This window comes from Cynara cardunculus, assembly GCF_001531365.2.
Source record: "Cynara cardunculus var. scolymus isolate 2C chromosome LG 7, CcrdV1, whole genome shotgun sequence".
In the NCBI taxonomy this organism is placed as follows: Eukaryota; Viridiplantae; Streptophyta; class Magnoliopsida; order Asterales; family Asteraceae; genus Cynara; species Cynara cardunculus.
The window spans coordinates 2,281,184-2,293,598 of record NC_037534.1 but is presented as its reverse complement, the minus strand read 5'-3'; the positions used below and the strand labels follow the sequence as shown (position 1 = coordinate 2,293,598).

Below are 12,415 nucleotides of genomic sequence, written 5' to 3'. Positions count from 1 at the left end.
ATATAAATTTAATATATATATATATATACATATATAAAAAATAAAATTAGGAATTTATAAACACTTAAAAATTTATTAAAATTGATATATAAAAAATAAAATTATAATGATCAATCTATCTATATTTGTCTATTTATATCTAAACAAGAACCTTTGGAAGATGACATGGCATCTCCAAATCATGAGAATGCCCCTTTATCTTATTATTTTTATAAAACCAATTTTCTTAATTTATTAATTACCATTAATTGTTTTAATTTATTATTTTATGTAATTTTTCTCTTTTTCTCCATAAATCAATTGTCTTAATTTATTAATCACCCACTAATTGTCTTAATTTATCAATTAAGACAAGGCATCAAATGCCTTAACTTATTATTACCCTAATATAATCACCTCTTTTACCATAGTTTTTTTTTTCCGAGCACATGATTTAGTTCCCTCTGTAACTCGAGTCATGGCCGAGATTCATGGGAGAAATCATCTATAAACAGAACCACGTAGGGGTTCATTTCCCCACTTTTCTCTCAAAGACGTTCCTCATTTCTCTATGCGGACCAAACCCACATTAAAAAAACAAGTGAATCATAAATCTAAGAACGTGACTACTGATTTAGGTCTGTATTTGTTGTGAAACTATTTCAGGGTTTTCTGTTTGTTTTTGCTGACTCGGTTTATAAAATACGTGACGATTGGTGATGGAGCTTTCGAGAAGATGTGTATGCTTATGTTTTACCACCGTTAAAGTCAACTTAACCTTTTATCTTGAATTAATTTCTTCATTTTCTCTCCCTCTTTACCTCTTGTTTTTTTTGCATAGAAGGGTATGAACGGTTATTAGCACACCAACACAAAAACGAACTCAAACTATACCTCGGCTAAAGAATATTACATATTTAACAATCAAAAAGATAAATCAAGATGGGAACTGTGATTTTGTGTTTTAGCTGGGTTTAACAGCATAAACAAAAACTAATGGGCTGTTTACCAAACACTAACCGGGTAAGTGCTTACCCGCAAAAATTAACACCATCATTTACTTACCAGGTAAGATTTTAGTCCATCAAAACGGCATCGTATGCAACAATTTACCCGGTAAGCACTTACTGTGGTCAGAGTCATTGTTCTCACTTACCGGGTAAGATTCTTGGTCCTTGTCTTGCTTTTACCGGGTAAAATTTTTGGTCATTACCATATTCATCCGATAACGTAATGTGACTTGGTATACGCTTAATCAGGTAAGCATTTGGTAAACGGCCCCTAACTAGGTTTTTGGCACATGAGGTTTGTTTTAGTGTCCTAGTTCAAAATACACTAAAAAAATGCATATAAATAACAAAAGGCAATCAGTTGATTTTGATTTTCTGTTTTTAGTTGGGTTTAGTAGCACAAATTATTAGTGTAAGTAAAAAAAATAAAGTTTGCTTTTGATGTTTGAGCAAAGTTCAATTCCACCATATTGCTTTTCTATGAGAGATTGTTTTTTCAACTTTCTATCGTCTTTTTTTTTTTTTTTTTTCTGGAAGGGTGTCCCAAACTATGTTTGGACTAATCCTGACAAATTGTGACTGCGATAATCATTCATATTAAACTCAGTGGCTACAATTGTTGCGTATACTGGAATCAAACCATGAGTAGATGAGATATTCGGACCTCAACCACTACAGCACAACCCTTGTGGTTTTGGGCTTAAAACCGATGATTCATCTAAGGAGAATAGTTGCATACCGTTAAAGGTTTTCTTGGAGGATTTAAATATCTCGTGTGTAAGAGTAGTTTTTTTTGCTCTATATGACATGTKGGAGTATCTGTAGCCAACATCTTTTACAGACAAAGGTATTGTCTATTGTCGATTTACTATATTGGTTTTTTTTTCGGATTTCACGAACTGAGTTTTGTTCGCTTGATGAATTATAAACTGTAGTTTGTTCTTTTGACAAATCATGATCTCAGGTTTGTTTTATTTGATTAAATTTGAAATGTTTTTTTTTCTTTCTACTTTTTGTGTTTTAGGGACTGTTTGACAGTTGCTGAATGATTTGGTGCAAAATGGTTAAGTGGTTAGAATGATTAAGAGACTCTCATGATATAGTGGAAAATGAAATATAATTGTTTACAATGAAACTTGGACGCTGAATGGTTAAGGGAGATCCAATATACAAAATCATTCAGAAGGTTTTAGAACCATTAAGAGACATCTTTTTTTTTTGGTCAAACAAGATTCACTTTTTAACGATTTAGATATTATTTTTTAATTGAATTATTAAGAGGTAAACAAATTTATTATCATATCCAATTAACCCATGAAATTATTTTCATTGACATTATGTAGACAACTGTAATACTAAAACAAATTTATTTTTTCTTTAATTATTTAACTTACATCCATAAATACCACTTATTACAATTGATATCATCATTTATTATAATTTACATTCCTTTGTATGTGTAAGGTGACGTTTGTTTTTTAATATTTGTTAAAATCTGAAGTCTTACTTTATTTTTGGTTAATAAGAGGTGGTGTTGAAGTCTGAAATCTGAATCAATAAGACTGTTTGTTTTTATAAACTGACAAACGTCTGATGTTTGATATCTTGATCAATAATTTGTTTTGTAAAATCAAGTGCAAACATTTTGAAAAATTCTCTTGATTTTCATAAAAATTTTATTGCCGAAATTCATCTCAACAATTGTTTAACAGATGAAACACGGTAAAAACCTTTTGGATACCTTTCAGACTTTCAATATTATCGGGAATGTCGTCGGTTTGTTTGCGGAAAGATGGATACTTTTGATAGATGATAGATCGTCGATAGAAGTTCTTGTTTCACATTAATCTTCTAAGCTAACTTACATGCACGAGAGAGAGAGAGAGAGAGAGAGAGAGAGAAGGCGAGGGTGTGCATTTCACATGGGTGATGACTGATGAAATGACGATGACATCCCTGATGGAAAATGAAGCAATATCAAATAGAATCAAAGAAAAAGGGAAAGAAGAAGAATTAAAATATTAGTTTACTTCTTATTTATTCAGACCCTATTAAATGACAAGAGACTTTAAAAATAATAATAAAAGAAACAGTCTGAATTACAAAACGTCTTAAGAAATCAGACATAAATAATAATTAAGAGCTAAAAATGAAAAACAAATGGTGCATTTTCAGAGAAATAGGGAGGTTTTATTGTTTATATTTTATATTTTCCGTTAATTGATTATGTAAAGTTGAAATATTTAAGAGACGATGATTATTGGATGTTAAGCTATGCTTGTGTTCATAACATGGATATCAATATGCAATCAAAAGTTTAAATCACAATATCTATACTATATTATAAAGCATTTAACAAAAATTCTTAAAAAGCATTTTTTTTATGCATGAAGTATCGTATATTGATGTATATTACTTAAAATTCAAGATTACAAGTTAATTATGCACAATTACAACTTATTAAAACTCTATGTTTGAATTCGTGTAACTAACCGCGGATAAACATAATCAAATAGAGGATAAACATCTCATTTTTAAAATATAACAAATCTAAATATAATTAGGATAATAATCGAGTTCTAACAAAATAAATAATTATTATATTTATAATAAAATTATATTATTAAACCAAATATAAATTACTTCGTTATTGAACCTAAATTAAATTATAATAAAAAAATTGAATTAAAAATTACACAAAAAATAAGGAATTTTAAATAGTTAATTTGATACTAATATCGATATATTTTTGTCAAATTTTTATGATATATTCAAATTTATATTTTATGAAAAAAAAGTATCATCGCTTTTTCAAAATCACATAAGACCATATTATAACATCGACTGAGATAAAGAATAAAATGAAATATTAAGAAATCAAGATACATCTCGCTGCATTACGTGAATACCCTTCTAGTTATATATAACAGGTTTATACTGACCTACTTCGTTTTTTTCACTGTTTTTCAAGTAACCCATCCCTGATGACTACAAAAATCTTGCAGAATATCGTGTCGTAATTCAAGCATTTGTTGAAGCAAAGCTGAAGAAACCGAATTTGCTGCGAGTTTTGAAAATTGTAAGATTGTTAATTCAAAGTTTGAAATTATAATTAAGGATTTTAACTTCATTTGAACTTTGGGTTCATTACTTTGTGTGTATTTGTTGGATAATTTTATTCATTTAGTAAATGATAATTTTTTTATATTAACATGGATATCTAACTCGCTATGCGAACCGACTAATCTCAGAATGACCACCTGTTTTATGGGTAGCCCGTAGTCATCGTATTTGAATAATATTTAATATATTAATTATATCTAAATTACAAAAATACCCAAAAGCATTGAAGGTTGAATACAACCCCACTAAACTTATTGTCATTCATTGCCCAATTCAAGGGGCACCCATTTTAGGAGGCTATTTATGTTGATGACTTCTTCATGTTTTACACAATAAGATATCTATAGAAGTAAAGAAATTTGAAGCAATGAAGTTCAAAAATACATCAATATCTTTTCTTGTTATGCTTCTTGTATTCGTTGCGTGTTTTTGGAAGACAGAAGCTCAACGTTGCATAGTTGGTCGGCTTAGGGGACAGGATGGAACATGCAACCAAGAAAACGACGCAGATTGTTGTTCTGCTGACGAGGAGTACCCCACAAATACCTGTTCGCCTCCAGTAACAGGTAATACTCGTGCAGTTTTAACATTAAACAGCTTTGAAGCAGGTGGCGATGGTGGCGGTGAATCAACTTGTGACAACAAATACCACTCTGATAACGAACTTATTGTTGCACTATCGACTGGATGGTTCAATAAAAGCAAAAGGTGCAACAAGTTTGTTACCATCAATGGTAACGGGAGGAGAGTGAAGGCAAAAGTTGTGGATGAATGTGACTCTACTATGGGATGTGATGAAGAACATGATTTTCAGCCTCCGTGTCGTAATAATATTGTTGATGCCTCGAGAGCAGTTTGGAACTCCTTGGGGGTTCCTCGCGATAGGCAAGGAGAATTAGATATTACATGGTCAGATGCTTGAAAATTTCATCTTATCTGTTAACTAATGCAATAAAAGACTGTGTAATAATATACATTAGGTTATTTATGTGTAATAATATATATTACGTTATTTGTGCGTAACAGAAGTTTGTGCGATAAAAAAGATTGTGAAATTATATTGTGTTATTTGTGGTTGTGGATGTTGTTATGTAAAGGGTAAATTGCATGCAAAAGTAACGTATTTTAACTTGATTAATATTTTGTGTAAGATACTTTCAGAACTTTCATTTTGGTACCTAAGATGTAAAGTTTTAAACATTTAAATATCCGGGTAACCTGTTGAAGCATTAACTCTTTCTTCTAATAGATCATATTACATAAAAACTAATTTTTGATTATGATATCCATGTCAGCAAATAATACTGAGTTGGATACCACATCATTCTTCACATCAGCATGGTAATCGATTAATGCTTCAACCGGTTCCCCGAGTACTTAAATGTTTAACACTTTATATCTTAGATACAAAAATAAAAGTTCTGAAAGTAGCTTACCGAAAATATGAATCAAGTTAAAATATGTTACTTTTTCATGCAATTTCCCTCATGTAAAATGTTTTTTTGGTTTTTTGGAGTAACTAGTTTTAAGATAAACTAAAATAAAAATATGGACATTTAATTTGAAACAGAGAAAACATTATATATGGCCATTTATTTTGGTAAAATTAGTCAAAATAGTCATTCCTTTTACATAAATTGGTCTATACTCGTTCCTCTCCCTGATTTACCCAAATATCATTACATCCGCAAATCTCATGTCTGCCACTTACGTAACTGGCTAAAAGACAAAAAAACAAATTGTAAACCTAACAGTCGTAATTGCAGACCTGGCCGTCAAAATTGTGGACCTAAGCCAAATCTGATAATTTATCTGTCTTTTAACTGGGTCCACAAGTGACAGATGTAGAACCTATGAACATAATAATAATTGGATAAATAATGGAAAAAAATGATTAGAAAATTAATTCACACAAGAGATGGCTATTTTGACCAATCTCTCTTTTATTTTGTCCTCCATGAATAATGAAGGGGGTTAGACCTCTATTTTGTACGAACGTTTGTAATTTATGTTATTGTCACCTTTCCATTTACTTAATTAATATTTAATATAAATTAATTATTATATAAAATACTAAAACATATTAAATGTGGTAGTGAAGCAGTGCATCAAATAATTTTTTATGATAAATATGGTCCCCGACTTGCCGGGAAATTCGGACTATTCGTCCCGATCGGGGACGGGGATTCCCTGCTAAATCGGAGATAGGGATCCCCGTCTGTTTCAAACCGAGGATGGGGATGGGGACGAATATCGTACTCCCCGCCTTGCCCCGTACACGTTATATATATTAATTAATAAATTATATGTATATATATATATATATATATATATATTTGTATTATTTATTTCAACTAAAACGGTAATTCATAATTTATTTATTATCTAACTAGGTTTATAATCTAAAATTGTCATTTTTTAGATGTCACGTCAAAATACAATTACCCAATAAGTTTTGTATATTATTCGATATGATTTTATATTACTCAATATCTTTTGGTACACGTGACTTTAAGTATTTTTGGATTAATTTTTTTATTTAGGTTATTAATTATTATATGACGTTGTGGTTTTTTTTTGTATTAAATTAAATTCATTTCGGTTTATTGAAAATGTTTGAGATTTAAGCATGTATGGTCTCTCACATATTTAATTTAAAACAACTTACATAAACGGGAAAAAAAATTTCCGTTTCCCCGTTGGAGATGGGGATGTGATCATATTCCTCGGCGGGGACGGAGACGAGGATAGAGATAAGTAATCGGCGACGGTGATTCATCCCCATGCCTAATGATAAATTATAGTTTTAAAATAGTAGGAAGTTTATTTTGGTTCTTTTTAAAAAATTTCAACCTAACACAACCCATTTAATTAAATGGGTCTCGACAATCTGACTGTTATTCGGTCTTCGTTTTTGGGGGCGGGAGTGCTTGGTTGCTGGGCTTTCCTTTTCCTCAACCAATTCAGTTGTATGAATAAATCATGTTTCATAAAAAAACTAATTGATAAGTTAGATAAAAAATATAAAATGACCAAAAAAACATATTGATAAATCAGTCGATCACAAAATTTTATAATATAACTAAAATAAATCACTAAAATAATATGTTAATTAATACCAATAATATAATAAAAATAATAATAATATAATATATTAACTAAAAAAATTTAAGTTGATTATTATATATATTATAAAATTTAGATTTATTAATACATTAATTTATGATTTATATAATCATTAAATATAATATCTATAGTTAATTTCAATTTTAGTCCTTATAGTTTGTTGTTTTTCTCAGTTTTGGTCCTTACAAAATTTTTGTTGTAAGAACCTCCGTGGTATATGACAAAAAATTTCGTTTTGGTCCCCCCACCAAACGAAAGTTAAATTCCATCCATTAACTTATCCCCATCTCTTTATCTCCCTCTACAACTGATCTCCACACCACAATCAAGAGTGAGAAACATACAAACAATGGGTACCAAAGTTGTATTTATTTTCAATTTTGGGACTTGATTCAATGAAAACCCTAAACCACAGGGACCAAACTTGTAATTTACTATTTGTTCCTTTACTAGTATTATTTATTGCTGTCATTATTTTACTTTTCGTTGTTTCCAAGATCAAACCTCCCGTCGTCGTTATCTTCTCTTCCGAGCGATTCTCTTTTACCAAATCGAAGGTGATTCAATCTCATCTTCTATTCGCTGTTTTGTAATTTTATTATCATGAAATTGATCTAACGATCTTTCAGGTAGAGTTTGATTATGAGAAAACAGTGATCATCTTAGGTGATTGATGATAATTTCTAGGGTTTTGGTGTTGAACCTGGATTTATAATCTTCTAAAGCAATTTGTGATTTTGTGTATTCCGATTTGAATCATTGTTGTTTATTCCGATCATGATCTTATTTCATTTTTTATTCCTGCAATTTTGCTTATTTTAAGTTTTGTTGTGTTGATCAAATGACGATTATATCAAGTATTTTGAACTATATGCCTTTGATCTTTAGTCATCAGTTTGCTAAATAAGTGTATGAATTCACTTGGATTGTGTAATTATGAAAAGTTGCACGGTTGATTCATAAAGTTCGTTCGTAAATTTGGTCCCTTTTTGTGATTTCTGCTCCACCTATTTTGGTTCCAAAAAAACTTTTTTTGTCCCACCTAGTCCCATGTCATCCCAACCACGGTACAGTGAGTTTTTGTTCTTTCCCACCTGTGGTGCAAAATGTGGAACAATGAGTTTTGATCTGGCTTGGCCAGTCCAACAACGCAGCCTAAATGATTCTAGTGGATTTTGTCATATGATTTGGTGATAATTTGGAGTATCATTTACAAGGAAAGAAGGTATAGGAATTATGGTATTTGACCATCACATGGTGCTCATAAGCCATAATAGTGAAAAGATTGGATGGTGAAAAATCTGCAAGTTTGAATCCGTTCATCTGTTTTTTAGGAAAATCGATGGTGATCATGTAGCTTATGTTGTTCCTGTTTATTACCTATTAATTACTGAAATAGCTATTAGCTTTCAACGAAATTTGCACTGTGAGAATGAAAAAACTGAAAGAATTCCTGGTTTTAACCATAGTTTCTAGTTTTGTAAGGTATTAGAGCATCTCCAACAGCTATGCTATTTTAGAAAATTTTGAGATCTGAGAAAAGTTTGTTCCAACAGCTATGCTAAAATCTCCTCTAAAATAAAGAAGAAAAGGAGAGAAATGGAGAAATCTTCAAATGTGGGGAATGAGAGAAAGTATAGCATACCTGTAAAACTGCCTCTTGGTATCCCCATGAATTCTTCATAAATAATCTGGTGATATAGCAGTATATCTAAGAGCATCTCCAATAGCTATGCTATTTTAGAAATTTTGGAGATTTGGAAAAAGTTTACTCCAAGAGCTATGTTAAACTCTTCTCTAAAATAGAGAAAGAGAGAATGGAGAAATCTCTAAATTTAGAAGGAGACAAGATATAGCAATATGCAACTTGTGGGCCCGTTGCACCCCCAAAAAACTCGATCCCCTAAGGCCCTCGACACGGGGATCCGGCAAAAGGGGTAAAAGTGCCCTTGCTTCTTAGAGTAATGTTTATAAGGATCATAATCTTATTTGCATATAATTTTTATTTACAGCAAAACTCCTTCCCTTGCTTCTTAGAGTAATGTTTATTAGGATCATAAGGACGATATCTTCTCATGGAATTGTACATGTTTGCAGGAAAAACTCACTAGCCAACCATTATCGAGTTGTTTGCAAGTTCTTCTGGCATGTCGTCTGATGAGATACTAAAGGCTGTTTTCCCGCTTCTTGAAGGCGCTGATTTAGCCGCTTGTACGGCCGTATGCAAGCAATGGCGAAATATAGCTCGAGACGATTACTTCTGGAAGTGTCTTTGTGCAAAAAAATGGCCATCAACATGTAAGAATCCATCCCCTCCTTTTACTTACCATAAACTCTTCAAAACGTTCTACAAACGCGAAAACCATCGAACCCTCCTTCCTCCACGGATCTCGTTGAGTGATCTAGAGTTCTATATCGACTTCTGGGCAGACGGGAATTTACTCTTCTCACAAGTCGTCCCAGGCCCTGCCCTACGGAAGGGAAACTGGACCCCACCAGCCGGGGTCATCCCCGTGATGAAGTTTCATTTGGAGGGTCCGGAATACAAACTAACGTTGCCTGTGGAACCACAGTTTGCGGTTCCTTATACGCAGACCATTAGCGTTTCTGTGCTCGTGGCACGAAAAGACACCAAGAAAGTTGCTTGTATAATCCATGAGGCAATGTTTGATTATATCGATCGGTCTACGTGTAGAGCACTTGCATTTAATTATCTCGTGTTCTCCCCTGCGTACCCTTTTGTGTCGGGAATTCGGGCTTGGATCGCTTTGTTGTTCATGGACGGTGGGAAAGATGACGACATCAATGTGTTTGGGCTCGAGATCGACTTTTGTGATGCTGCTAACTCCGAGGAAGAGGTGTTGTGGTTGTTGGACATGCTTGATTGGAAGTAAGGGGATGTCGTGGAATATCCCATCTGCCCTGAGTTCGAATCCAGGTGTCCAAAAAATTGTTGGGATCAGTCTGGGCGTAGCTGGAGACACCCTTTAAAAAACAACAGTTGTTTATTGTACTTATTGCTTGTTTGCACACACTTTATGTTCGGGTTTTCATGGAAACTGTATTTCTACCCTTTTGTGATAGAGGCAAGGTCTGCCTACATCCAACCCTCTAAAACCCTACCTATGTATGGGATATACTGGGTTTGTTTGGTTTCATCAAAACAGGTCAAATAGGAATCGGTCCAGACCGATATTTGTATATTGTCCGATGTGTCGTTAGGGACATGTCAATGAACAAACGACGTAAATTTCGCTTGGGTCTTAGGAAATTGTATTTGTAACGTTCGTGTTTGGTTCAGTTGATGTATAATCGTCTTGTATGCTTCAAATCTTCTTCCCAATCGAGCCATTTTCTCGTATGTAACCATGTATATTTTGTTTTGCAAGTCGATGGTTTTCTTGGAAACATGCTTTCTACCCTTTGGGGGTGGAGACAAAGTTTCTGTACATTTTACCCCTAAATCCTACCTTTATACGGGTTTGTTTGTCTTTATATTATTTAGGATAGAGTCAAAGTCTGCATACATCTATGTTGCTAATTGCAGCGTAATAGTGGTGCAATAGCGGTTACCTGGCATAAGAAAAATAGCGGTGCAAATTGCGATCTTTTAAATGTAATACTTGTATTGTCTTTTTTTGGGCTTTTATTTTGATTTGGGCGCTTATTTTATTTCAATCCTTTAACAGTCAACGAATATCATCCAATATCCGTTTTAGAAATTCTTAGAATCTTTGGTTTTCAATTTCTTTTTATTATCGTTGAAAGTCAACCTTCTTTGACACTATTTGAGTTTTCTATCATCGATTATGAACATTTTTCTTATTTTGTTTTGTGAAACTTGTTTAAGTTGATGTTTCGATGTTGAAACTATATTTAATGCATATAATATGTTTATGTATGCATATATAGGTGAAGTGAAGTTATGGTGAGAAGCGTAAAAACAATCACTTCTCGACGATCGCGTGAGAAGTGAAGTTATATGTAGTTTGTATTAACTTCTTGACAATTTATCACAAAGCGGGAGTCTCCATAAGAACAATCACTCAGGGTCTTTAGCCTAGCGGTATTGTAGCATTTTGCCTCCTAAGAGGTCAAAAGTTCAAACTTTACCAACGGTGAGAAGGGTGTGAGCTTATTTGTTATATTTGCCGAATATAAAATATTATATACTTAAAGAAAAAAAAAGAGAATCACTCAAAATTTTACACTATACAAAATGCAATTTGTTGGATTTTGGTACTTCTTTCATCTCAAAATAAGTATCAACGTTACTATTTTGAGTTTGTTCCAAAATAAGTGTCCATTTTTTAAAAGATCTACTTTCTTGTTCTAACCTTAATTATGTAAGGAAAAAAAGATTCTTTATAATTAAAAGTAGAATAGATGGTGAATGTTTCGTTATTTTTCATACATACTCTCAATCTCTACCCATCTCAACATTTGATATCCTCGAAATTTTCATATTCTAAATCTTTTCTTATTGTTGTAATTTTGGTATTTCTCGGACTTTTTGATTCAAATAATGTGTAAAGAGATCATTGTTCTCAAAGGTTGCCACAATGGCTATCATGGTGATTGTGGTGTCAGGCTTGTGACTCACGTTACGTTAAGCAAATGGCACGCCATAGCAGAATGTTCGGTTTTTGTAATGCTATATTTGCTTTTTCTTACCGTTTCTATGTTTTATTTGTTAGTTTTGAATATATAATCTAAATAGTAGAAAACATATACTTTTATATATATAATATAAAGATGTACCGCCATAAGTCACACTTTGAAAAACGCTTTGACTTCTAAGAGCATCTCCAACAGCCACGTTAGAGATTTTGAGTATATTTTTGCTTCAACAACTATGCTAAAATAAAGAAAACAAGAAAGAGGGTAGAAATCTAATTTGAAAAAATCTCTAAAGGGGTTGTTTGTTTACCTCTTAATAGTTTCATTAAGAGACAACATCTGAATTATTAAGAGATGAATCTTGTTTGGCAAAAAAAATATTTGCCTCTTAATAGTTCTAAAATACTCTGAATGATTTTGTATCATAAGTCTCCCTTAACCATTAAACGCCCTGATTTCATTGTAAACAGTTATATTTCATTTTGCATTATATTATGAGAACCTCTTAATCATTCTGCACCAAACCATTCAGCAACTGTCAAACAACCCCTAAAACT

The 12,415-nt window shown here is 32.3% G+C and overlaps 2 protein-coding genes across 4 annotated transcripts; both read left to right on the top strand.

Annotated features, from left to right (window-relative positions):
* The first annotated feature begins 4,447 nt into the window (after positions 1 to 4,447).
* LOC112515390 (putative ripening-related protein 1) lies at positions 4,448 to 5,189 on the top strand. The gene has a single exon (XM_025122183.1). It carries the CDS (start codon positions 4,480 to 4,482, stop codon positions 5,032 to 5,034), a length of 555 nt encoding a protein of 184 aa, XP_024977951.1. The 5' UTR covers positions 4,448 to 4,479; the 3' UTR covers positions 5,035 to 5,189.
* A 2,538-nt stretch (positions 5,190 to 7,727) lies between these two features.
* LOC112515723 (F-box protein At5g39250) lies at positions 7,728 to 10,732 on the top strand. 3 transcript variants are annotated; one of them, XM_025122634.1, is made up of 3 exons: positions 7,728 to 7,795; positions 9,336 to 9,536; positions 9,669 to 10,732. In XM_025122634.1, the coding sequence occupies exons 2-3, from the start codon at positions 9,386 to 9,388 to the stop codon at positions 10,130 to 10,132; spliced, it is 615 nt and encodes a 204-aa protein (XP_024978402.1). In that variant the 5' UTR covers positions 7,728 to 7,795; positions 9,336 to 9,385; the 3' UTR covers positions 10,133 to 10,732. The 3 variants fall into 3 exon arrangements, with proteins under 3 accessions (XP_024978402.1, XP_024978400.1, XP_024978401.1); XM_025122632.1 differs by having other exon boundaries at positions 7,730 to 7,795; positions 9,336 to 10,732; XM_025122633.1 differs by lacking the exon at positions 7,728 to 7,795 and adding an exon at positions 7,812 to 7,867 and having other exon boundaries at positions 9,336 to 10,732.
* The last annotated feature ends 1,683 nt before the right edge of the window (positions 10,733 to 12,415 follow it).